This window comes from Rattus norvegicus, chromosome 14, assembly GCF_021556685.1.
Source record: "Rattus norvegicus strain SHRSP/BbbUtx chromosome 14, alternate assembly SHRSP_T2T, whole genome shotgun sequence".
Taxonomy (NCBI): domain Eukaryota; kingdom Metazoa; phylum Chordata; class Mammalia; order Rodentia; family Muridae; genus Rattus; species Rattus norvegicus.
The window spans coordinates 86,340,001-86,367,500 of record NC_141547.1 but is presented as its reverse complement, the minus strand read 5'-3'; the positions used below and the strand labels follow the sequence as shown (position 1 = coordinate 86,367,500).

At 47.2% G+C, this 27,500-nt stretch overlaps 1 protein-coding gene and 1 long non-coding RNA gene across 2 annotated transcripts in view; one reads left to right on the top strand and one right to left on the bottom strand.

Annotated features, from left to right (window-relative positions):
- The window catches only part of Adcy1 (adenylate cyclase 1), a 109,321-nt gene that overhangs the window by 57,163 nt on the left and 24,658 nt on the right, over positions 1-27,500 (bottom strand). The window contains 2 exon segments of the mRNA NM_001107239.1: positions 6,456-6,567; positions 14,037-14,155. Coding sequence (NP_001100709.1) covers positions 6,456-6,567; positions 14,037-14,155 — 231 coding nt within the window.
- LOC120096658 (uncharacterized) lies at positions 1,513-7,221 on the top strand. Its single transcript, XR_015637555.1, has 3 exons — positions 1,513-1,656; positions 1,741-1,829; positions 6,705-7,221. It is a non-coding gene; the product is annotated as an uncharacterized LOC120096658 (long non-coding RNA).

The following is a 27,500-nucleotide window of genomic DNA, read 5'->3' as shown; positions in this document are numbered from 1 at the left end:
AAAAGTTAACTCAAAATGTATGGTAAACCATATCGGGAAATCTGTGGGACTTTGGCCAGGCAAAGAGTTTGACTAGATTTATTTAGCCCTACTGACCGTGCAGGCGTAGCTGGCAAACAAAACAAGGGACCAAGATTAGCTGCCCTTCTTGGCCACTGTGTTTCCCTAAGAACAGTGTCTCTTTAAATGTATGGAAACAAACACACAGAGATTTTATAAGAAATACATTGTATCTGATGGGGGAACCACTTGGGTTTCTGAGGGTGGTTGCTTTCAGCTTGAATACAGACCTCACAAAGTAGAGAGTGACTACATTCATCTATTCTGCCACCCGTGATCCAGTCAGGGTCACTTTAAGGATCACTTGTTCGTGTGTGTGTGTGTGTGTGTGTGTGTGTGTGTGTGTGTGTGTGTGTGTGTGTGTGTGCAAGGGGAGAGGGGGCAGAAAATCAAATCACAGCTGGTGAGCAGCAGAAAGCGTGAGCATCCACAGAGCTGGAGTCTGATTTAATCATCGTGGTAGTGAGAGAGCAGTTAATTGACAGTCTTCTAAAACAGACTCAGCTAGCAAATGGACATTTTCGGCAGCAAACGTTATCTGGTTACGAATTAAGAACTTGATGGGATTAAAGAAAAAAGAGCTAATATCTTTGAAGAGAATACGCTAATCTTTTTCACACTGAAATTCCAGATATTCGTGCTGTTCTCACAGATGACCTCGTGTGTGTGTGTGTGTGTGTGTGTGTGTGTGTGTGTGTGTGTCTGTCTGTCTGTCTGTCTGTCTGTCTGTCTCCCTGGTAAACAGGGCAATCATTATTATTACCTTCATTGCACACACCGGGCTAGAGGTTCTGATTTTATATTACTGGACTTTTGTTATTTAGCTTCTCACTAAACTAATCCCTTGAAATAGTCATAGCAGTCTCATTTCTTTCAGCAAAAGACCAAAATACAGAGCAAATGAGTTTAGTATTTTATATATATATATATATAATTTCATATGTGTTATATATAATATATATCTCTCAAAAATATCCATGATATCACCTTAACTAGTCAATGAAGACATGACTCACCATAAATGTGACTCAGTGAAAGATCTGAAATAGGAAAACCCTCTGGGATGAGGGTGGGGAGAGACACAGAGGAAGGGGAGGAGAGAAAGTGAGAAAGAAAAGCACAAGAAGGCAGAGAGAGACCAGACTGGGATGATCTGGCAGGAGCAGGCAGAGGACAAGAGGCCTTGAAAAGGCAGCACAATGGCAGCCAATTCATTCACAACACAAAGTTGGCAATCCATAACAAAAATTAAAAAAAAACAATAAAAACCAAGCAGATATGCAATTTAAAATTTCTGGCACTTAAGGCTATTCTATTAGAAGGAATAAAAACCTACCAAAACATCGCAAGCCATGTATCTGAAGAAGAGCTTGCTTGTAGACCATTATGAAACCCTAGGCGGGGCACAATGACATACACCTATGATCTCAACAGCATCCACAGGGCTAAGACAGGCTGATATGAGTTTGAGGCTGGCTCAGACAACACGGTGACACCCTAACTAAAACAATTAAAAATTAAAAAGTAAACCAAAAGTAAATTATGAAAAAGGAAAGAGTGAAAGAGAATCGCTTCTCTAAGTACAGGTGTCTCCAGGTAAAGCATATAGGATGGGGTAAGTGAGATTTACCTTATTCATTCCTAACTACTTACCACACACATTCCCTACTTCCTCTGTAGATGCTGGTCATATGACATCTATAGCCAGCTTTGAAACAGTGTTGGCTGAATCACAAGGAAACACAGACAGGAGATGCCGACAAAGACAGGTAATGTGACAAAATTCCAGGGACCGGCACCGTTCTGTGGAAGGGCGCTCTGCATACGTGTGGCAGCTCAGATGGAAACTCTGTTTGCCTTCCATTCGATTTTCCCACGAAGTAATGAACAATGCTAAGACAGTTACCAAGGCAGAAGTCCACTGAACAAGTGGGCTCATGTCAACGGCAGTACATTTCTTTTCCCTGTTTATTACACACGTGGCTTTCCCTGTGATTTATATGACTGCTCGCCTTTAGGCTGGGTCTGTAACTCTGATTTTGTGCGGGGAAATTCCGTTTTATATTCTAGTGCTTTGTCTTTCTTTATGTTTCTTTTCTCTTTGGGGGTTTCACGTTTCCTAACATATGAACTATAGATAAGTATGTATGTAGACTGGTGCATATGTGTTTACCTGTGTGTACAACATGTTGCTTTTTTTTATGAAATTATACATCGTATAATGATGGTTAGAATCACAACAATCTGTACAATGAATCCTCTATGGAGTAAAACCAAAAAAAAATTTTTTTCAACATTTACATAGTCTAAAGGCTGACCAACTGTTATTGGTTCAATCTTCATATTTCATCTGTTTCTTAAAATTTTAGAGACTGTTTTGATTGGTGTGTATTAATTATAAATAATAAACAATGATTTCCAATCAACCCAACTTAGAAAGAAGGGTGGTGGAGAACACCTGATTGGATACTCCTCCAAAGATGACACGTTGATGGCCAATAAGCAGTTAAAAGATACCCATGGTTTGTTACTAGGGAGACCACACGCCCATTTAAAAACCTAGCCACCGCAGCAGACGAAGATGCAGAACCCAAACATTGTGGCTGCAGACAGAAGATGGCACTAGGCAGTCTGGAAGGTGCCGTACTCATTTCTTAAAACGTTAAATATAGTAAACTCAGCGTATTTTGTCATAGCCCACTCCTACGTATTCACACAAGGAAACAGAAAGCATTCATCCACACAGACTTTTCTAAACAGATGCACCCAGCGGCTCTATCTGGTGTAACCTAGCCCAGAAATAACCCAGATGCCCATCAGGCTGTGAACAGACAGCAAGCTTTGATTCAGCCAGACAATGGGATGCTTCCAGGCGATGGGAAGAAACAAGAGTATTTTTCTCTAAAGGGCCCTCCAAGCCACTAGAACAGCAGGGAATGAGAAGCCGGAGAAGCAGAAAAGAGAGCTGGGTTTGTTCTTTAGAAGGTGCACCCAAGAGAAAGCTGCTGCAGGCCTTGTGAGATTTAGGCAGTACCCAGAAGTGAACACAGCCATCACCCTGCACCCCTTATGGTGGACATCAGTCAAGAGCAGCCAGTCAGGAGCCTGAAGCAAGTCGGGAAGAAGGTGACCCACGCTGTTTAAACCTCTTCTCTGTTCACAAAGTCTCCCACACAAGACAGACTCTTCTCAACAAATATCTTTCCCCAAAGACACCAGACTCACAAGGTACTATGCCTCCCTTGGTTGGGGATGAAGGGAGTTCTCATATCTTCTTGACCCAGTAGGACCTGACAAGGCTGCCCCATGAGCTTTCATGAAGGAAATGCAACAAGGCCAGGAACCACGCAGGGTCCCAGTAGGCTGTGGCTAGCATGGGGCCAGGAGGGGTATATGAAACCAGAGTCTTAGAGCTATGAAGGTAAATCTCAACTGAATTGGAGGAAGATTCAGGAGGGTCAAGTTAGGGGAAACTGAGGTCCCACCTTCCAGACCCAGTGTTCTGCACATAAGCATGGGCTTTAACAAGTCGCTCCCAGATGCTGACCACAAAAGCCAGAGAGTAAAACGAAGATGTCCTGCTATTTGAGACTTGGATGAGTGCTTCTGGATCAGGCTCTGGAAGCCACCCTTTGAGTCCCCAGTAAAGTAACAAGGAAGAACCCCCCTCATGGGAAGAGAATTTACAGGACTGTCATGATCTTTCCAAATACTGCCTTATCCTATGCCAAGGCTGGACACTGCAGAATGGATACCCCAGGTTGGGAGCCCACCCCGCTTCCACATGTTGCCCACATCGCCTACAAAGGCCAATCAGAGGAGCACATCTTCCCAGACATATCTGTGAGCCGCGTCTCCACTGACGTTCCCTCCAGAGGCTCACCCAGCCAGACTCCAAAGCCCTCTCTCACAGCCTTAGGAAAGAAAACAGTAAATGAGGGTGCTTAGTGCCTGTCACAGTTGGGAAACAGAGCCCTCAGGAAATGCAAATGCAAGCACACACTGTCTCTCCACAGTGCTATTCAGCTCCCAGCCCACTCGGCATCTGTCCCAGAGGCTGCTGCGGCCAGGGATGACAGGCTCAGTCAGCTGAGTCCCTTTTCTGCCCCCCCTCCCTCATTTGGGGGCACCCTCAGAGGTTCACCGCTCTCAGATCCCAGGCCAGTGAGCCCAAAGGCCACAGAAGCAGACACCTCAGGGGTTGTGTTGTCTCACTGGATAAACTCACAGGGCCTCTGCTGTGTGCCAAGCTCCTTAGTAGTAACTCAGACCTCAGAGTCGACTTGGAAAGGAGCGTGGCTTGCCCAGTGACCACCACACAAAGTGGTAAGATGAACAGGAGGCCCAGTGGCGCCTCCACTCTACAGATAGCTGGAGAAAGGTCAGAGGCCATAAGCAAACCTTCACAATGATGGCCTTTGTGACTGTGAGAAAAGGGTACCAGTTCTCTCTCAGGAGACAGGCTTTGAAACCACAAGGCCCCGTGGAGGTGGCTTCACCCTTTCAGCTTCCCCTCTGTCTCAGGAATGAATATGACGTGATACCCTGGCCTGCCCGTCACAGGGTGGAACTGGACCACCTCTTCCGACTCTTGTCAAGTGCAACCAAGTCTAAAAGTTTCAGTCCATGCTCCTACAGTTCTACTTTGATTTTGAGGACAGAAATCACAATTGGATATATTGTGATATATAGGGTAGGCCCAGCCCTAGCCCCGAGGGGAGGGGAGGGGAGGGGAGGGCGTCTGCACCCACTGGTCTATCTTCTGCCAGCTGTGGGGTGCTGCTTATTGTGCCCTGCCATCCCAGCAGAGTCCTCAGTGTATGCCATCACTGCAGTGGCATCAGCACACGGTGACACAGCCAATCCTTCCTCCCACCAGGCTCTGAGCTCTCAGCTGGGCTCCTACCCGTACCCCGGTGGGTGGCTGCTTTAAGACCAAACAGGCCCCACTGAAAGCATTTTGTCTAGGAAAAAAAAACCTGGAAGATATTCTCTTGAGCTCAATCACATGTCCCTGGGAACAAACCAGCACTTCACAACGAAACTTCGTGTTATGGGAGATGTTTCTCCTTAAGTCACTGGGGAGCCAAGGCAGCCATGGGAACTGTAAAGTTCTGAATGCCCAGTTTCTCAGAGACACCTGGAGCTCTCTGCACCAGCCAAATCCGGGGAATTCAGAAGGCAATCTAGAGCCAGAATGATATGTCTGGTTTCTGTCTAGAATTGGGAGTTCTGTATTCTAAGGAGCCCCAAGAATAAAAGCTGTGGCAGCTCGGCCTGGGAGTGCTATACAAGGGGTTCCATGGGAACCCCAACATGGCACCGATGTAAATGGTCAGGGGACACCTTAGCCAGGAGGCCAGGGACATCACCCAACATGGAGCTGCATCGCAACCGATTTTACTACAACCAGAAGCTGCAACACAAATGGGGCTGGAGCCGTGCGTGCTGACAAAGAACACAGACGAAGGACAGAGAGGAAAACCTTAAAGTACACAATTCCCACAGGAAAATGCAGGTAGGAGATCTATCCAATCCTTGACCATAGAAAGATTTTTCTAGATATGACATCAATGTGACAATCCCTAAGTGACTCATAAAATGTAAATCATCCACCCTTCGGAGGACCCAATAAAATGCCCAAATGCTCCCCACCTCGACCTTTTGCTCCCATCCTCCCACTCTCAGTGGTCCCACTCTTCCTAGGGTATGGCTCGTGTCCTGTGGAAGCTGCCCCATGCCTACACAGAAGCCAAAATTACTTTAGATCTACAAGATGGATAAGCTACAAGGGATTTCTGCCTACATGATAAAAGTTCCAGAATTGCAAAGGATTCATAAGACTGCAAACCAGGCTCTTCCGTAAGGACACAGAGCCTAAGGACAGAGTGCCACCCTTCCTGAGGCTGAACTGCCACTTATGCCAAATGTCAAGGATTCCAGCAGGAGGCCCGCTGTGCATTCCCAACATTCCTAGAGTCAACAGTCAAAGGGCAGGAGAAGGAGTAAGCAGGCAGTAACATCCGCAGCAACAGTAGCTTCAGCAGGGGCTGGGGAAAAAGTAGCAGCCATTTTCCTGTCCAAAACGGTGGTTAAGGCCAGAGCAAGGCTGGCTCCAGCAGAGGCACAGTCAAGGTTGCTTCAGGTAGAGAGACAGCTGTGGCACCAGAAATGGCTGACAGCCAGTGCCAGCTAGGGCTGAGTGCAGCCTGTAGGACACAATTCTATCAGAATGCCTTGGAAGGCGCCAGGAGAGGCTGTGAGGTGTGGATGCAGGGTTCCAGCCTAAGGTGGGCCAGTGAGACTCCTGTGCTGCAAATGCAGAGGCTGGCTTGGTAGAGCACCACTCCAGAAGCTGCCCGGCCTAAAAGAACAGAAGCAAACACAGTGCTTACCGTGGCTAACTCATCGAACTTGCCAAAGAGTTCATTGAGCAGTTTCACCAGCTCCTGGGCCGTGCACTGGGACGCCAGACCTGTGAAACCCACGATGTCTGCAAACAGGATGCTGCAAGAGGAAAGGGATGCATGTCACCTCTTCTTGGTCACTTAGAAAATCGTGACCTGTGAGTCGCATAGCCTTTTCTATCTACACCGCCACTTGCTCCTCAAAGTACACTGCGTAACTTCCTTCTTCTCTTACAGGCTGGAAGACCTAGGCTACAAGGCACACCTCTTGGCTACAGCTAGCCACTGGCTATGGGAGCTTGCCATCCCGCATGCTGACCTGTCACCCACATGGGAAGCTCCTGCTAGCTGCCCAGTAGACCTGCTCCCTTCCCAGGGCGCTCACATAACTGCATCTACACTGGGGCCCGGAGCAGGGAGTAGAGTGGCTAGCTTTCAAGTAAGGAAATGTGCCTCCCCAGCAACCATCTTCTTCTGCTACCTCGATGCACGTGACCATCAGATGACCTGAGCCAAATCCCTAAGTCACAGCACAGACAGTCCACAGTCCCCCCATGATACCCTCCTTGCACTCCTGAGGTCTATCTAGTGCAGAACTGGGGTCAGTCTTGAACATGCTCGATTTTCTACAGATGATAAGACTCTAAAAATGATAGCTCCTATTGTTTCGTCTTTCAAAATTAAAATATATCCTGTAAATATCTGAGAGGTGAAAATCACATAGATCTCGTCTTTAAACATTGTTCAGCCCTAGGGTCTGTCTGAAAACATTCTGGTCAGATATTCAGAGCTTTCCTGCGACTCCAGAACCTGCAGAGAGTAGACACTAAGCCACAGTACTCTCCACTGGAGCCACAAATGTCAGATAAAAAGGAATGAGAGTTCTTGCGGGCAAGAGAGGGTGCCACTGAAGATAACCCAGGCTGGGCAGTACTGGGGGGGAGCAAGGTGGTCCCACTGTACAGCTACAGCAAGGGGACTGTCAGTTCTTTCTGGTGCCCATTTCTCATCTGTGATGTGGAGATGAGACTTCGCCTGTTTACAGTCATGTACAGTAACGTCTATTGTTGTTTTTAAATTTCTATAGTTTATTTTAATAACATTCTTTCCCTCTCCAAGCTCCTCCCCCAACCCATCCCCCTAACTTTGTGTTCCTTCTGTCTCTATCTAAAACAAACAAACAAAAAACCCTAAAAGCAATTTTTTTAAAAGCACACACACACACACACACACACACACACACACACACACACACACACACACACATACACACACACAGAATCCATTTTGTTGGCCAACCACTTCTGAGCGTGAGTCTGGATACTCCACTGAAGGAAAGAGATCTATCTGCCTCTCGGCAACCATTAGGCTTTTGTCCACTTCTCTCCTCCATGCCGGGATTTTGTCTGCCTTGAACTTGGGCAGGCCTTGTGTCGTCACAACCTCTGTGAGTTCAGACGTGCATCAGCCCTGCCGTGCCTGGAAAACACCGTTTCCGCGGGGCCATCCACTCGCGATGGTTTAAGTGTTACTTATACTTGTCGGTAGCTCGCTGAGGGCCAGCTAGGCTGGGCAGGTGCTTGGGAGGTCCGTGAATGGGAGATTTCAATAATCATCTCTGCCCTCAGGATTCCTTCTGGCCAGGAGAAGGGGACATTTGAAGTATACTAAGTATATTTAAGTGTGGTAAAACAGGAAGATGGGTGGGGAATGTCACTGACGGCTATGGTCAGGCCAGCTTTACCTGACAAGAGGATGGGGTGATAAGGAGATACTGAGGGAATGGAGTTCCAATAGGGGGGTCAGCGCTGTTGCCCCATGCCCTGAAGGATACAGAATTCGTACCATTCTACCTCTGCCTTTGGATGCACCTTCCTGCTGACTTCTGGCTCCTACTGCCATCAGACAGGCACCGTCTCACCCAAGATCAGTTCTAAATGGAGTCCTTTCTCTCCTGCTGCTTCTGATTCTGCCCACACCTCTGGCTGTTGTCACTTTGACTAGGAGAGGCCTTGGTGTGGGATCTGAGCTTATTTAATTTGAAATACATCAAGTCTCTTGCATAGACAGATTGGTATGGTAGGAATTGTTGTTTCTGTTGTTGTTGTTTTTGTAAGTCACAGTTTTGGTTATTATTTCTTCAAATATCCTGTCTTCCTCCCTTGTCTAAGGAATCTCATCATGTGTGCATTGATAGACTTGGCAGTCCCCCACAGAGTTCTGAAATCCTTTGCATTCTCCATATCCCATCACTCTGCAGCCCGGAGCGGCTTGTGGCTCTGTCATTAAGATCATTTATCCTCGTGCTGCCTGCTCGAGTCAGCCATCGAGCCCCCTCCATAATTTTTCTCACTTCACTGGTATATCTTTAATTTAGAAGCTCTGTTTGATTTGGTTATTTTTAAAATGTCTACTCTGCTGGTATTCTCTGTTTGGTGAGAAAACATCGCCATGGCTTCCTTTAATTGCACAGACACAGTTTGCTCTCTGAGCACATTCAAAATCGCTGACTTCAGATGTTTGTCTAAGAATCCCAACGTCTAGGCTTCCTCGGGACAGCTTCTGCTGGCTGCCTGCTTCGCCCATGTATGAGACATACATACTCTTTGCAGCATGTCTAATATATTTCTGTTGAGAACACAAGACAGCAATTCTGGAAATCAGAGTCTTCCCGGCACCCATCTGGCGGGCCCCGGGTTATGACTGTCTGGTTTCGACTGTTTGGTGATTTGTAAACTAATGTGGCAGAGGCTTGGTCTTCCGAAATTCCCACAGTTGTGCCTAGACCTTTTCAAGCAGCCCTGTTCGTTCAGTGCCTGGTTTTTCCTTTCATTCCCTCCAGTCGCCTTGCTGCCTGCCTCAATGGTCACCACTGCTGGAAACAGATGCAGTGCTCAGGGATCACCCTTGAGTCTGGCAGCGGCTCACGCAGGGCTGAGTCAGGGCTGCTGGAGAAGGCCAATCAGAAGACTTGGCAGGGACTCCCCAGGCCATCAGACACTGCTGAGGCTAAGCAGGGCTTTGAAGAGGTACCTTCTCAGCCTCCAGGGGCTGCGGAACTATGGAGGATGAGCACAGGGCAGGCACAGAAGCCACAAAGCCCCAGTCTTGACGCCTAGTGGTTTCTCTTGAGGAAACATTCCTGGGTGACTGCAGCAGTTTGGTGAATCACTAAGCTGGATCTAACTCCAGTTATCCCTGCTCTCGCTGCTATGAAATTGTCGCCAAAAACAGCGTCAGAGAACTTGGAGTGTTTTTCTTTCTAAGATTTTATATATTTCGAGTCAGAATCGATTTTAATTGATTCTGTGCATTGTATCCGATGAGGGTCCGATTTTATTGTTCTATCTGTGGATGTTCAGTATTTCTAGCACTATTGAAGATAACTCTGTCTTTATTCCACTGTCACTCTGGTGGCCAGGCTGGGTACATGTGTGTGGCTTCACTTCTGGGCTTCTTACTCTAATCTATCCTGTCAAGTCTCTGCTCTCAAGCCACGCTGTTTCAATCATGACAGTTTTGCAATATGATTTAAAGTCAGAACGTACGGTGCCATTAGGTCAGGAAATATGGTATGAGTTACATCTCTCATATTCATTAGGATTTTCCTGTGACCTTATGTGACCTGTGTTAGAGAGAGTCACAAGCACTTGAGAAGAAAGAGTGGGGTGGTACGATCTGTTTTGTCTACTAGCACCAAGTCCATAGTGCTGTCAGAGTTCTCTCTCTCTCTCTCTCTCTCTCTCTCTCTCTCTCTCTCTCTCTCTCTCTCTATTCTATCTCTCCTTCCTCTTTCTTCTTCTCCTTCTTTTTCTTTTTTCTTTTTCTCCTTTTCTTCTTCTTCTTTTTTCTTTTTCTCCTTTTCTTCTCCTTCTTCTCCTTCTCCCTCTCCCTCTCCCTTTCCTTCTCCTTCTCTCCCTCCTACTCCTCCTCTTTCTTCTTCCCCTTCTTCTTCTTCCTTCTCCTCCTCCTCCTCTTCCTCCTCCTCTTCCTCATCCTCCTCTTCCTCCTCCTCCTCTTCCTCCTCCTCTTCCTCATCCTCCTCTTCCTCCTCCTCTTCCTCCTCCTCCTCTTCTCCCTCCTCTTCCTCTTCCTCCTCTTCTTCCTCTTCCTCCTCCTCCTCCTCTTCTTCTTCTCTCTTCTTCTGTACATTATTGGAAGTGAATTACTGTTGATTTGATGGCTATTTCCCCTTTCAGTTCTACAGATACTCACTTGACATATTTCAGTACTTTTGAGTTGGGTGTGTGTTATGACTGTTATTGTAAACTTGCTCTTTAACCATTATAAAATGTCTTCTGAGAGTTCTGAGGGAAGTGTATTTGGGCTGATGAGGGCATGGCCACCCTTGCTTCCCCCTGGTTCTCTGTGGGTTCTGGGGAATCAAACTCAGGTGATCAGTCATGACATCCGACAGCTCTGCCTGACGAGCATCTCACTAGCCAGGCTTTTACCCTTTATGCAACCACAATAAAAAACTATTCACCTTCACAACACGTATAGTATGTCTATATTAACGTATATGTTCATCTTTGTGAATGTGTTTCATGACTTCCTATGCACTGTGTTGCTGCAGAAAAGACTCCCACAGCTTTCAACTATCCGACTGAGTCTCTGTCTTGCCTTTATTTCTGAAGACTATTTTGCCAGGCACAGCACCCTTGGTCTGTGGAGTTTTCGTGGTTTGTTTTAAATGCCCAGACTACAACACTTCCTCCTCTGCCCTGCATGGTTTGTCCTTAAGATCCACTGAAAACCTGATGGGGAATCTGTTGTTTACAGGAAAACACTTTCCTGACGTTGCTTTTGAAATCCTCCCTTCATCTCTAACTGTTCAGAACTTTACCATGTCAATTTCTTTAATTCATCCTATTTGGTGTCATATATGTTTCCTATTCTGCATGCCGATTTCTGCTCCACGTGTCTCTGAAAAGCTTTCAAGAAAAAAGAAAACATGTTTTTCCCACTCTTCTCCTTCAGCAACCCCTATAATGTATGTGTTGGCCCAATGGTGACTTTCCATTCTTTCTTCTCTTTTGGACCCTTCCAGAGTCCTGTCTTTCAGTTCACCGACCTTTTGTTCTGCCTGATTCTCTATTCTCCCGTAGGGGATTTTATATTTGGTTGCTCCAGTCTTGAGCCTTCTGATTTGTTACTCTTTTTTTTTTTTTTTGCTTTTATTTCCTCATTGAAATTCTCATCTTTCATGTGCATAATTCTTGTCTGTCTTCATGAGCGTTATTTCTAGTCTCTTGTGCAGTGATAATCCGTCCTGGGCATTTTCTTAGATCTGTGTCTACAGGTCTCTCTTCCTCCTTTGTTTGGAGTGCCTCTGCCTGCCTCTCCATGAGCCTTCAGAGAGGAGCCTCACGGAAGAAAGCAACCCCATCACTTATTTCGACTTAGATGCTCTGGCCCTTTATCAATGCTCTGTGCCCCCAGTAACCAGCTGTGGACTCTATGCGTTCACTCTATCCTGAGCAGGGGACATGTGTATGAAAACTGTGGCATCTTCCAATGTACACCCAACCTCTATTCTCCCAGCAAACCAGGCTGAGTCAGACCTCTCAGAAAGGCAGATGCTGGTTGTTTAGGCCGCCCCAGAGAGGTTGAGGAACTGGTCACCCTGATCAGTGCTCTCCCTCTCAGGGTATGCTGGATAATTTAATGTCAACTTGACACAAGCTAAAGGCATCTTCGAGGAGGGAATCTCAATTAACAAAATTGGCTCCCTAAGATAGGACTGTAGACTTGCATGCAAGGCATTTTTCAAATTAGTGATCAATGGGGAGAAGCCCAGACCACTGTGGGCGGCACTATCCCCTGGGCTGCTGCTCCTAGGTTCTGTAAGAAATCAGGTTGAGCAAGCCCTGAGGAGCAAGGCATTAGTAAGCAGCTCCTCTGGGAGGCCTCTGCATCAGCTCCCTGCCCTGACTTCCTTCAGTGATGGACTACAAGTGGAAGTGTACGCCAAATTAACCCTTTCCCCCCCCAGCTTGCTCTCGATCATAGTGTTTAATCACAGCAACAGAAACCTGACAAAGACACAGGGGGGAGGCTACAGTGCTAGTCCGTGTATTTGTTTATCTATTTGTTTTGTTGAGCAAGCAGAGGCCAAAGATGCCTACTCACTCAAGCTACCAGGAGGCCCTCAACCATGACCCCCTCCTACAAGCATGCCCTCCCAGTTCTCTTTGAAACATTCTGCTGGCTGCCGCTCCTCTGTAAGCACTTAGGGCACTGGATTCTGTCCTTTCCGGCTAACAAGGAGCAGCAGGTACAGTGCGGCGAGGGACACAAAGCCAATGCAAGCACCGGCCGATCCTGTGTCCATCCCTCTGCCCACTGCTCAGGGCATGCTGCACATTTGTTTCGCGTGGCTGAATCTCAATTTCCTGATTTCTACACCGCAGGCAGCAGTGTCAGCTGCTCACGGGAGTGAGGGGACAGCAAACAAGCATGAGCTCAGCAAGGAGTCTCTGAGCCCTGATTCTGGAGAGCATCTAGGCTCAAGTGTTGCCTCTGTGGCTCCTTTCCAAACAGCTGGGCCCCAAGCCTGTTCCACTTCAGCATCCTCCTCTGTGGAGGGAGGGCAGCACCGGTCCCTATCGAAGCACATGACAGCAGGGAGTGGAAGGATTCACAGGTAAGCACAGAGCAGTACCTGTGACCTGATCAGCCATGCCCCCTCTCCCTACAGGGATGGCTTGTACCTGGATGGTTCACAAGCCTTAACAAATTTGGGATGAGCCAGCCTGTAGTACCCAACATAAGAGTTTTTTCCCCGTGCTTTTGTGTCTCCGGGGGCCGAAGGCTGGGAGTCCTGACACCTAACACCAGAAGAACCAGCAAAGAACAACTGAGCAGAAAGTGCTTTGCGTTGGCCCAATCATCTCCCGAGTGGCACTTGCAGGGTGTCACTGCTCAACAGGGGACACTCAGCTATTCTAAGAGCACTGAACTATAATCACAAGTATTTTTTTTTTAAAAAAAGACTATATAGTACGCTAGGACAAATAGTTTCGGCAGGGCTCTCTAAGCAGGCAAACTTCAAAGTATCCACAAGTTGGTTCATGTGGAAGACTCAGGTCCCTTGCCTGTAAAATACAGACAACAGCTCTGACCTCGTAGGGCTGATGAGATGAGGACGAGGGGGAAGAGCTCACCTCAAGCAACACTCAGTCATTATTCAGAAATGGAGACTCCCCACTTCAAACTCCACTGCAAAAGCCCAGTCTTGGGACAAAGCTCTATTTCCCTATCACCTGTCTATCTATCTCCCTGTGAGGCAATGCATGTGCTGATGGGAGAAACTCGAAAGAGAACTGGCGTGTGCCACCTACGAAGCCGCAATCCCGTCCACGTGGGACCAGCTTCCCTGCTGGGCGGCTGCCACCTGAACTTCTTGACCGACCTCCTCTCTCCCCCACAACTAGAGCAATCTTCTCTTCCCCTGCTTACCTCTTCCATCTGCTTCCCAGCTCCCCCACCTCCTCCCTACCTTGTCACCTCTGCCCTGCAGCCCCCCAGTAAACCGACTGTCGGGCTGGGTCGGTGTTATTCTCCTACCTCACATTGTCGTGCCTCTGGATGTAAATCTTGTGAAATATCCTCTCAGGGGGCTTCAGGAAGTCTTCCTTCATCTCCATGGCGACATTCCGGGGCAAGAGGCTCATGAGCAACCGCTCCTGCATAGGAGAGACATGCTTTGTCAGACAGTAAGGACTTCCTCCTTCCCACTGGCTTAGTAGAGAAATAGGGACCTATAGACCCTGCTTGGGCAAGCCAGCACACGCCCAGGCCTGCAACACTGCCCAGTCCCCCGACCCCCATGGACTCACACTCTACTAATGAGCAAGCAATTGACTCCAGACACCTAGCCCAGCATAGTTGAGCCTGATGTCCCACACTCAGGCATGCTCTGCAGTCCTTGCATGCTACCCTTCTGGCCTACTGTGCACTCTGTGCCTCAGCCCAGCAAATTCCACCATCTCCAGTTGTGGCCCCACTAGATCCCTCTCCCCTCCTTCTACTGTTCCAAATGGATCCAGAAATCGGTTTATACTAAGTCTGTCTTCCTGGAGCACACAAGCACTCCTTGCTACACAAAGATAAAAGACTCAGGGACAATCTGACCCCTTCTCTTGGCCATTAACTTCTTGTGATTCCCTGACTTGAGTAGGGCAAGCATTTTTTCCTCTCCCCAAGAAGAAAATAAGCACGTTTTTGTTTTTGTTTTTGTGTTGTGTTTTGTTTTGTTTTGTTTTGTTTTGTTTTGTTTTGTTTTGTTTCAAGAAGCGCTGAAGCACCCTGGAGATCCCATCCCTTCAACACTCCCAGGCCTTTGCTTCCTGTCTGGATGGACAGTGTGAGTCAGACTCTTCCAGATGTGACCTTCCCTGACCTCAGCCCTATCGCATTCTGACCCGCCGAGCCTTAGTTGCTATGTGCCAGATCTGAAGTTTAAGGGGGCCACAATTTCCCTCAGACCCCTCATGCCGTATCCCATGGTGCATTGCAAAGAAGACAAAAGTGGTCCCTGAATCACAAGAAAGGGAAAGAACATCCTACTGACGAGGGTGGATGAGGCTGAAGAAGGCTCAGTCCCTGCTCTATGCTGTAGGCTCTCCCCCAGGCCCCTGACACGTCCCGTGTCCTGGCCATGCTCCCTCTGGGGAACTTCAGTGGGCATGCCTTCCTTCCCTGCCATTCTCTGAGTCTCTCCTAGACCCACTGTGACAGGGAGAGGCCAGTCCTCTGACTGAAGGTGGCTACAACCCTGGTGAGTTTCAAGGATAGTCAGTGTCCACAGAGTCCATCTGGGTTACCACTAGGAGGGGCAGCCACGGTCCCAGAGAGCCTGGTGGCTCCAGGAAGTAGTGTAAGGACCCCACCCTTGTGCTCCACACAATGGACAGCAGTGAATGTGCACAGCTCATCCTGCAAACGTAGCGCACGCCGGGTGCACTGGGGAACCCCAGAGGAAGCCGCTAACATAAGCGTGCATAGACAGCAGAAAACCAGGCACAGCGAGGGAGGATGGTGGGAGCTGAATCTGTACATCTGAGAGAAACCACCAGGGTTCCGCCCCAGGACCATATATGTATAAGCGAGGCCTGGTGCTGCACTAAGGACCTACTGTACCAGCCCCACACCATCTCCCGCTACAGTTCCCATGCGTCTCCTTGCTGGATGGACCCAGACATACAGGAAAGAGGCTGTAGAAGGCAGGACTCCCTGTTTACAGATTTGGTCACACAGAAAGAGGACACAGTGCAGGGACAGAAAAGCACCACCCGTGGAGAATGAAAGGCAGATCACGATGAGGACCACCAGGACCCTTCCTACACCACAGGCCTCTAGAGATGCAGCCAAAAAGGAGGCCATCAGCTCCAAGAGGGGGCTAACTGCCAGCCATCAGCTCTCCTGAGTAGAAAGGACACCCCACCCCCGGGGCAGTATTCATTGATCTGTCAGAAATCAACACAGCACCAACCTGGGAGCGACCAGAGAACATGACAGCCATGGGCTTCAAGAGCACAAGCCAAGCGGGAACACAAAGACAGCTGCAGACTCAGAAGGCCACCAGGAAAGGCGACCAGAAAGGAAAAGTAGATTCTGTGCTCCTCAGGCAACCCCAGCAGCATGGAGGACACGGAAGGCCCCTTGAGCTGATGAGGCAGAGGCAGGCTCTGGAGGCAGCACCTAGGCAGCCTGGGGGATTCCTAAGTCTTGAACCCAAGCCCTAGTACAACCTCCTCAGTGTCCTCCTGGAAATACATGGTGGAAAACACATGACTGCAACCAAGATCACTGCTTGGGCCTTGTCCTGGCATAATTCATCATTCAGTGTGCGGTCACTGCTCCCACCAGGCACCCCCACATCACTCCAGCACTCATCACCTTGCTACCTCTCAGATGTCACTCATCTGCAATTCCTAAGTGTGACAGTGACCCAAAGTGAAATCAAACCAGGAAGAAGAAAAAAAACAACCCTCTATCCTTCACCCAGAACCCATGCATACCTTCATCCCCCACAATGCTCTCACCACCATAAGCCTGTAGGGAAACTTTAGGCTGTAGTGTCGCTGCCTGCAGGTATCATCGGTACAAGCAATCAGATTGCAGGCCACAAGGCTGGAGCAGTCAGAATGGCGAGACTGCCCTTCAGGGAACTGGGGTGTACTGGGGCCACTGAGGCTGACCCAGAGGGAAGACAGAAAAGCCACTAGACCGGACACACAGCCTCTAGCACTGCCCTGGAAAGTTGGGCCAGTGCCCTGGTCACTACAAGAAGTAGCTATGGCAGTCAGTGGTCAGTTGGCTGTCCCATTACCCTGTTCTACTGCTAGCATCCTGACATGGGGATTCTTGGTTACCAGGGTTTTCCAGACGCCTGAGTAGCTACATGTGGACAAGAATATCTAATTCTGACTCAGAATAATTCTCCAAGGATAGAGCAGCCCATTCACATTGTAAAGATAAGCGGTAGCTGAAGTTAATTTCCAATCTCGAGCTCAACCCTGAAGCCTCGACATAGCCAACATCAGAAGAGGTTGGGGCAGCAATAAAATCGAACAAAGGAAGTTAAGATCCAAAGCGAAAAGTCAGATAGACAAAGCTATCGTATGCAAATGTGGAGCATACGAAGCATCCCAGTGCCCCATGAAAACTTCATTAAAACCTTAAGGCATGTACCCTGACTGTGAGCTACATTACATGTTACTCTCAATGAAAATGAGATGCTTACCTTAGTGTGTGTGTGTGTGTGTGTGTGTGTGCATTCCATGTATCCACATGTGCAGCCTACTGCATTTGTATGCATTCTGTATGAAGGCTAGAGGCCAATGGCCTGGTTTTTTTTTAACCATTCTCCACTTACCTTTTGAGACAGACTCTCACTGAGCCCAGCATTCACCAACGGCAAGACTAGCTGGCAAGAGAGCTCTAGAGAGCTGCCTGTCTCCTCCCCAGTCTCCAGTCTCAGGGTGACAGAGGCATGGGACCACACCCACCTTCCTTACATGGGTGCTAGGGATCCAAACTCAGATCTTCATGCTTATAAAGCGGGCACTTTATTAATTGTGTCATCTGTCCATTCCCAAACCAGATTCTTTACGATTATGAGAGCTTTGTTGCTGGAAAAAAATGGAGAAGGATCTCTCCCTGTTTCTCTCAGGGGACACCAGTAAAAGTCGTAGACATTCCACATCTAACATCATGAGACTGGAAGCTGGAAGGAAGAAGGCAGAGGTCCAGACCAAGGCATGCCCTGGGAATGACTCCTCCGGGGTTTGTTTCCCAAACACAGAGCTGGGGGAGAAGGAACTTGGAACACCATTGAGCACAAAACAAAACAAACAAACAAACAAAGATGCACAAAAGCTACCCTCTCCAGACAAAACCCAGAACATGGTAGTTCTCAAGAGGAAACCTTTGGATAGTAAGACTGCTACTCCAGGCCAAAGACTCTGAAAACTCTATGCCCTGATCAACCCATTCTGGCAAAAGTTAAGCACCAAGGCCAGACCTCCACCTATCCCTGGGATGATGTCAGGGAAGGCCACAGCGGGATCTCTTTCCTCAGCTGACAGCATCAGAACAACTCCTCTTCCCCGGCCAGTATGATGTCACAGAAAAGCAGCAGCTCAACACAGGCCCAAACAAAACAGAGTTTCATACAATAGATGTAGACATCTAGATTCCACCAGGGCATTATTTATAAGAACAGAAACTAGGAAACATGCACTTGAGGTTCAGTGAACAAAGACAAGCAGCACACACTGACATCGAGAGGACGGACGCAGAATAATTAACAAACACTTTAAAGCAGCCATGACAAGGATGAGCAAAGAGAGGCTGGAAGATGGCTCGGCAGGTGAATGGCTTGTTGCTCAAGCATGAAGATCAGAGTTCAGGCCCACATAAAAGAGAGGCATGGTGTACCTGTAAGCCCAGCAGTGTGAGGGGTGGGCTGGGAAGGGCAGGAAACAGATGAATCTCATAAGGGAGGGTCCTCTGACCACCCAGAGCTCCAGGTTCAATGAGAAAAATCTGTCTCACAAGATTAGGGGGAACCTGATTTTAGACAAAGAGGACAGAAATACACATTAGAGGAAAGATAGCATCTTTAACAAACACGGCTGATCAAACGGATTGCCCTCTCGTGTAGAAGAAAGAAACTAGATCCTTATCTCCAACCACGTACAAAACTCAACTCCAAATGGATCTAGGACCACCGCATAAGACCTGATACCTGAATCCGATAGAGGGAAAAAGCAGAGCGTACACGGCTACTTATGTGCACCGGAAAGGACTTTCTGAACAGGACTGCTCCAGGACACGCGCGCAGACCAACAGCTCGCAAATGGACCTCGTGAAGCTAAAAGCTTCCGCAGAGCAAAGGACACCACCATTCAAGTGAAGTGGCAGCCACACAATGGAAAAAGTTCTACGAGCTCAGCATCTAAACAAAAGGTTTGACATTTAGAATAGTCAAAGGGGAAAAAAAAAACCCATATAACCAGAGAAAGAGAAAATATAAAGCAAGGAATGAAACAGAGTTGAAAGAAAAAATGCAAATGGCTAAGAAATATTTTTTTAAGTGTTCGAAATCCTTAGACATATGGGAAGTGCAAATTCAAATTACTTTGAGATATCATCTTACCTAAGTCAGAATGGCTTAGGTTAAAAACCAAATTATATCAAATTCTGACGTGGAGGAGGAAAAAGAAGAGCACAAATAGTGGAGCAGAAACTAATGCAGCCGCCATGGAAACCAGTGTGGATGTTCCTCGAGATACTAAAAAAAAAAAAATTGATCTACCATATGATCCATCTATATCACTCCTGGGCATATTCTCAAAGATGCTAATACCCTGCCACAGAGACACTTCACTTCCCCACCACGCTCACTGCTGCTGTCTTCCCAAGAACCCAGAAATGGAAGCAGCCCAGACTCCCACCATCTACTCCAGGGATGACGAACACGTGGCGCGCACACGGAATGGGACGCCTCTCGGCTGTAAAGCAAAAGAAAGTGATGAAATTCTCGGGCAGTTCGACGGCACTGGAAATAATCCGAGTGAGTTCACAGAGAGCCGGAGAGACAATTGCCATATGTTCTCCCTTCATATGTAGATGTTAGCTTTAAACCTTTAGAGATGTGTCTTTAGATTGGAATATTTACAGAAGTACGAAAAAAGCGGTAGATTTCGAGGGCGTGGGGGTAGAACCCAGGTGGCGAAGAGGAAAGAGCAGAGTGATGCAGGAAGAGTTAAAAAGGAAGGGTTAAGGGCGAGGAGGGTAGAAAAGGGAACAAGGGGAGGTAGAAATAACACTAAAGCCCTTTGAAAAAGCCATAGAGAAACCTATGACTGTAGAAATTTCTGAACATATAAGAGTAGTTTAAATAGTAACCCAACAGAACACAAAGAGAATACCTATCTTAGACGTCATAGGCTATCAAATAAAAAGCCCAGCGCCAGCTAGGGGATATCTACTTTTTGACTTTCTGGGTCCATGGGGTCCCAAAGATATCCCCAAAGATACGCTAACACTTTCGTTCTTGGTGAACCTCTAGAATATCATGGAACACCCTACCACCGAAGACAGAACACACTTGAGTCCTAAGACATGGAGAAATCAAGCTAGTCGTGACCTGAAAGCTTCATCCTCCGTGCTCCCAGGGGAGAGAAGCAATCAACAGTCTTACCTGGCTTTGAACTCTGAAAAACACAACAATGACTGGCCTAGGAAGATACGCTCACTGGTACAATAGTGGCACACATGTTAAGGGAGTAACCAGTTATTTTCTGTTTGGATTTAAGGACTGTTTCACAAGACGAAACCCATGCCTGGGACCAGTTAGTAGGCCAAGGCCTTAAGGGAGAATTTACTGCTATCTGCTAAATGAACATAAAATTAAACTGCCCCTAAACACTTATCTTCATAGGCATAGATTAGTGCCTCTCTCAACCTTCATCAAAGAAGCCACTCTTTGAGGCACACGGTGATTATTACATCGATCCATACACTGGCCAGCATGTGGAGACTAAAGACTGAAGAATCCTCATCCCTGAATGAGACAACCCTTTCCTTTCAAGACTCGGAAGCATCAAAAGGAGGAAGAACCTCTACAGGACCAGAAGGAGTGGATGACTGCAGAGAAATGGTGTTTTCTGGACATGAGAAGGGATTACAGGCATGAACTGACAGGTGTTGTGACTACATACACGTAGCCCACACATGACCAAGGCAACCAAAATCCTAGCCCTTACAAAGTCCCACCTTCAACTGAGGAAGTACTGCCAACGGACGGCTGCTGAGGGAGTGAGAATCAGTCGTCTTCAGTGGTGTGGTCTGGAGACTTCTGATGCTCCGGGAGACAGCCTTACCCCCAGGCACATACCAGCTGCACTGAACGCAGTGCATTTAAAACAAAACCAAAACGATACAAAGAAAGCACCACGCAGAGTCGGAAGGGATAGGGGTGAGGGAGATGGGGAAGGAATTAGAGATGACATGAGCTTAATAACTCATGAAATTAAACATCAAATTAATGTGAGTTGAAAATGGAAAGCAAGAGAGGAAAGACACATCAATCTCTGGCTTCCACGTGCGCACATGCAGGTGTGTGCAAGATAAGATATATACACAAATGCCATAAGCACGCCCAAAAAGGAAAACAGATCCCACGAATCCATAACAAGATGTTGGCAATTTCCAACACATAAATGAATTCTAGATCCTACCACATGAGATCTAAGCCAAGGATGCAATGCTAATTCACTCCTGAAATGCCAATGTAATACATTCCACAACAACAGGAGAAGGATTCGAATAATGGCAATTAGTACTGATAAAGAAAACAACAAGATGTGGCCCTTATTTAATGTTTATAAAGGAGGAATAAAGAACTTCCTCAACTTGATAAAGGACGGCGCCCAGAAAGCCTACAGCTCATGCCGTACGTGGTGGAACTTCAAATGCTTCCGGTGGAACAGAGGACGGATGGCAGCTCTCACTGCTCCAATTCCATATCACGTCTGGAGATTTAGCCAGGGTGACGAGGTAGGAAAGAGATGCAGGCTACAAGGAAGATGTGCTAAAGGTCTGGTGATCTCTATATAAAACACCAAGGACCTATTCAAACGAAACAATCACACCTAGAATGAATAACCGACTTCAACGAATCACAATGGACAAACCAACATTCGAGAACTTGCTGCATTCCCACATAGCAGCAGTGATCACGTGGACACACGCTAACTACTCCACTGCTTACAGGTGCTCGAAAGGGAAATGCCATGGTGAAAGGCTGATTGTAAAAGTAGAAAGTTTGCGTCCCGAAAATCATGGCGCTGAGCAAAGAATCAAAGAAAAGCTAAATAAATGGAGAAGCCATCTTCGTTCTGGAGAGGAAAGAAGACCCAACCCTGTAAGGATGCAAATTCTCTCTAGATAATAGCATGAATGAGACTGAAGTAGGCAAAGTCAAATGAGACTGAAGTAGGCAAAGTCAAGCGCTTTCCGAAATGCAATATGGGTAACAAAAGGAATAGTAGCAGCTCCAAAGGACCAAGGGGTGGAGGAGTTACCTACCCAATCCTTAGTAACAACACTCAGGATAATGTCAGGATGAGTGCTGAGGTGACGTAATGAAGTAGAGAGCCCAGACGCAGACCCACACAAATATATACCCAGATTCTCTTTCATTTACAATAATCCAGTAAAGATGATATTTTCAATAAACCACAAAGCAACTGAACCGCCATCCCGTGACCAAGAAAGAAACCTTAGCCTCGACCCCCCACCTTGTTTAAATATCGCCTTGAAATACATTGTCATGAATGTATCTATTAACTCAAAAGCTGCAAATCTGTTAGAAACACAGAGAGGCCTTCGGGAATTAGGGCTAGGCTCGGCGTTCTTAGATTTGACTTAGAGCAATAGAAAGAAACTTTGATCTAGTTGGCAACCTGACTGGGTCATAAAACAAAACAGAAAAAAAATGATAAATTGAATCTCCTCAAAATGTAAAATGTTTGCTCATTAGCAGAACAGAACAAAAGTCTCTTAAGAAATGAGATGGCATACCACAGGCTGAGAGAAAATACTTGCAAGTCACACATCTAGCGAAGGGCCAGCAGCTAGCACATTCAGGGTCTCCTCAGAGTCCCATTTTTAAACCGGAGAGGGGAGGGAACTTTCCAGGCCTATGGTTCAACCACCACGGAAAATGGTTTTGCCCTATCTCAATATTCTTACAAACACCATATGTTCCAGCACTATTTCTAGGAATTCAGGCCAGGGAAATTAATATTTATGTTCATATGAAAACTTCTACATGGTGTTCCAAACAGCTTTGTTCAGAACCATCCTAAATTGGAACCTACCAGGATGTCCTTCACAGACACAATGTTTGAGCACACTGTGCCAACAGCCACACCGTGGAATACCACTTAACAATAAAAGAATAAGCTATTGATATGCTCAGCAACCTGTATGGATCTCCAGAGAATTACACTGGGCGGAAAATGTTTATAAGCAAAGATATTACAAATTTATAGATATCACAAGTCTAGGGTTCGGGGCACGGAGGTGGGTGTGGCTTGGGAGGGGCAGGGAGAGGGATCCTCGTGCCTTGTGGCTGGATGTTGTCATCGTAATGCTGTACCAGTCCAGTAAGATGGTACCACTGGGAAACTAAAAAAAAAAAAAAGAAAATCCCACATAAGATCTCTGTCTTCTGCCTTGACCACATGTACCCTCAAGTCTTTTTAAAGAGAAAAAATAATGAAAATAACCAAAATAAATAAATTAATTAATTAAAAAACAAACCGAAGCAGGGCTGGAAAGATGGCTTGGTGGAAAAAGAAAAAAAGCACTTGATGCTCCCGTAGAAGAACTGAGTTCTATCCTTAGCGTCCATTAGTGGCTCACACACCACCTGTAACTTCAACTCCAGGGAATTCGATGTCCTCTTCTAACTTCCATAGGCACCCAGCACACCGGTGGCCACATACACAAATACAGGCAAAACCACTCATAACAATAAAATAAGATAAACAAGATCCTCATATGAAGGAAGTAGTTCCTTTACATGTTCCTGGTGGGAGCAGGACATGGTCTGGGGGGGTCTGGAAAATAGTGTGGCCGACCCTCAAAATGTTAATTACTCCATAGCCAGAAATTCCTCTCCTAGAATTGCCCTGCCGTTTTCCCAAGAGAAATCAAAAGGCGTGTCCTCACAAAGGTCTAAACAATCAACGAAATCATGGAAACAGCCCAACTGTCTGTCAAATGTGAGTGGAGAAACAAAACAGCCAGCCATTGTGCCACAAACAGGCCACCCATGCCTTCAAGGGGTTGAGGCAGGAGGATCAGTAGTCCAAAGCCAGCCTCAGCTACATAGTGAGTTCAAGGCCAGCTGGAGCTGTCCGAGGCCCTATCTTAATCTTTTTTAATTGAATTAAATAAATCAAAATCTGGTCCGTCCTCTCAATCCCTCCCCATTAAAATGTGGTTCGGCTGTACAGTGGAATAGAAGTTGGCCCATGAAAAGCATGAACTGGATAAGACAACCCACTGGATATCCCTCGGAAACCTCATAGTGGGAGAAGTCATTCACTATGGCTCATATGCTATATGGCTCCATTTGTATGACATATCCAGGGTAGTTAAATCCACAAAGGCAGAAAGTAGATTCCTGTGTATCTACATCCGGAAGAAGAACAGGCGTACTACAACAGGCATGACTGCAAACGGACAGAGAGTTGCTTTGAGAAGGAAGGAAAAATCTTCCAAAACTAAATTGTATAATAATCCTATACTAATACTATTTAGGCTAATTTAATCCATATTTAATGTACATGTCAAATAAAGTTAACATATAAGGTTAAGATTATATGTAAGCATATATTGAATAAAATTAACATGTAGCATTAAGACATAATTCTATATAACAAAATAATTGTGTAAATACTGACGGAGGCATTTAATTGCTTTAAGCTTTCAGTTAATCTTAATAGTTTGCCAAATAACAACTGTAATGGTTTGAGAAGTACACTGGGAATAGATGAACCTATTTAAAACTCTGCCCAAGGCCCAGGGTTGTAGCTCAGTTGGACAATTGCTTGCCTAGCAGCCACAAAGAGCCCCAGGTACCGTCCCCAGAATTACAAGAAACTGGATGTGCAGGCTCTAAAAAGGTGGAGTCAGGAGGATCACAAGTTCAAGAATATCCCCCAGCAAACAGCAAGTTTAAGGTTGCCCTGGTGCATGTGAGACCCCGCCTCAGTGAAAACGAATTAATTAAATTTAACTAAAATCCACCCTATAGTATTTAAAAGAAAGTATCCCTTTTCTTGATAAATTTTCCTCACACACCAAGAACTCAATTGTTCCATTTACCTTGTTAGGATAACAAATCGAGTGTGCTTTAAATAGCTACATGTTTCTGGAGGGTTCTGATCTAGTAGTGGCATCCAAGGAACAACGAGGGCCCCTGGGGACCAGCCACTACACTCAGAAGGGAAGCTGGGCTCGAGTGCCTTCCTGAGTGGGCTGTGGGGCAGCAGTAATGAAGACCCAGGAGACGATGTGACCTTCAAATGCCACTTGCCCTGTGCCCTCCAGCTGTGACAGGTAGAAATTCCAGGGTTATGCTCCAGGGGAAGGCTATAAACTCAAAGCTCCCTCGAAGCTGGAGGGAGGGTGACTCTGAAGTCAGGAGCCAGATGCAGAGCAATGAGAGGCATGGGCTCTCCGTCCAAGGATGCCACTTCTCTGTCAGCACAGATAGGCACCATAGGATCCGTCTTCCCTTCCCATGGTCTCATGTGCTTGGGCACTTGGCCTCTGTCCGCTCCACTTCAGGGAGTCCCTTGAGCTATCTGATCATCGGCCATGACACCGGCCAGCCATGTGCTCAAGGCCTGCCCACATCCCACACATGTCCTACAACTGGGATTGACTTTGTTCTTCCTGGGTCCAGTCAGAGCTTGAGCTCCACAAGTGGTCATTTATGGGAGCTCCTTCATTTCTGTAGCATCTGCTAGTGCCTTCCACACTGCCCCACCCACAATGCCCCTCCCACAGTGCCCCTCCCACATTGCCTCTCCCACAATGCCCCTCCCACACTACCCCTCCTACATTGCTTCTCCCACACTGCCCCACCCACACTGCCCCACCCACAATGCCCCTCCCACACTACCCCTCCCACATTGCCTCTCCCACAATGCCCCTCCCACAATGCCCCTCCCACATTGCCTCTCCCACAATGCCCCTCCCACAATGCCCTTCCCACAATGCCCCACCCACAATGCCCCTCCCACACTGACTCCCACACTACCCCTCCCACATTGCTTCTCCCACACTGTCCCACACAATGCCCCTCCCACAATGCCCCTCCCACAATGCCTCTACAGTACCCCCTCACAATGCTCCTCCCACATTGCCCCCCACACTGCTCCCACACACTGCCCCTCCCACACTACACTGCCTCTCCCACACTACACTGCCTCTCCCACACTGCTCCCACACACTGCCTCTCCCACAAGGCCCCTCCACACTGCCCCTCCCACACGGCCTTTGGCCTGCTAAGCTCCTTCAGCAGCAGCTATGCTCCACTGGCCCCAATAGTTGAGGCCAAGCCCATGCCTTCTCTTCCCATCAACTTCAAGTTAGACTCCCACGTATGCAAGTCAAGTCTGTCTCCCACTGTCCTCACCCTGATGGTCTCAGTTTCACTGCTAAGGCCATCAGCCTACACGTGGCATCTGAAAGCAGGGAGCACAGAGGAGACCAAATGAAGAACCTTCCCCATCATCATGTCTGTTCACAGCCCATTTCTGAGTGGGGACCAGAGAAGCCGCCTCTGCCAGTCACTATGCGGGCAGTAAAATCCACCCTAGTGAAACCAGGAGGAAACTGGAAACATCCTAGCCTCATCTTTTCTGAAGCCATAAGAATGCTGAGAAAGACCCGTTCCCCTAGTAGGGATGGCTCACCCCTAGAGTGACCACTGAGCGCATGCAGCGCCTGGCTAAGATGAGGACTCGTTTATTACATCTGTCCTGAAGGGAAACCCACACCAAAGCTGGCGCATCCCAAACCAGCCACAGCCAATGGGCGCACATTGATAACTACTCCAAGCCTGAGTGAGTGGGAAGCCTGCTTGGGCTCTGTAACTAGACTGCTGGGCAGCCTTGGTCAGAACCAGAGGGATGGGCAAGAACCAGCAGGAAGAGGCCAGTGTTCAACCCAGGCTACGTCTCTGCCGGCTCCTTGGAAGCCTAGGCTTGCTTCTTCTGTCTGTGACTGGGCTTCTGGAGGGAAAAGACAGGTGCCCTCCACCCAGTGCACACCTGCCTTGCTCACAGCCACCCTTTCCCCTTTCTTGGATCATGCACTCGACTTGTTCTTGGTGCACAGCACGGAAGGAACTGTGTCCCCCACGAGATCCATAGGTAAACGCCCAACTCTACTCCAAGATAAGGCTCTACAAAGCTGAGAGGCTCTACCTTCTGTATAGGACAAGGGATCTGGATGTATGAAATCTCAACACTTTGGCAGCCTAAAGAAGGCCTGAGTAAAATACCAGTTACCATGCCAACACAGATAGGGGAATGTCACAAGGCCCCGCCCCTAGATGAAGAGCTACCAGCTATTGGAGACTGCTGAGAGAAGAAGAATTAATATTAGGGATGAGCTCCCTAATTGATTACTCAATACCAAGTGGTCAGCCCTAAAAAAATATATGTATAAGCGACACTAAATGGACTGGGAAAGTTATATTTACATATTTATACATATGTGGAACAATAACGACTATAGAAAAAGATGCAATAGAGATGATATGTGACAGCAGAAGAGAGGACATGGGAAGGGAAACCTTGGAGCACTGGGGAGAGACATTAATAATAGGGATTAAAGATGATCAAATCTATACGGGTATGAGACATCATAACGAAATCCATCGTTTTGAACAAATGCTAATAAAAGTTAAAAAATAAAACTGCTCTAATTTTT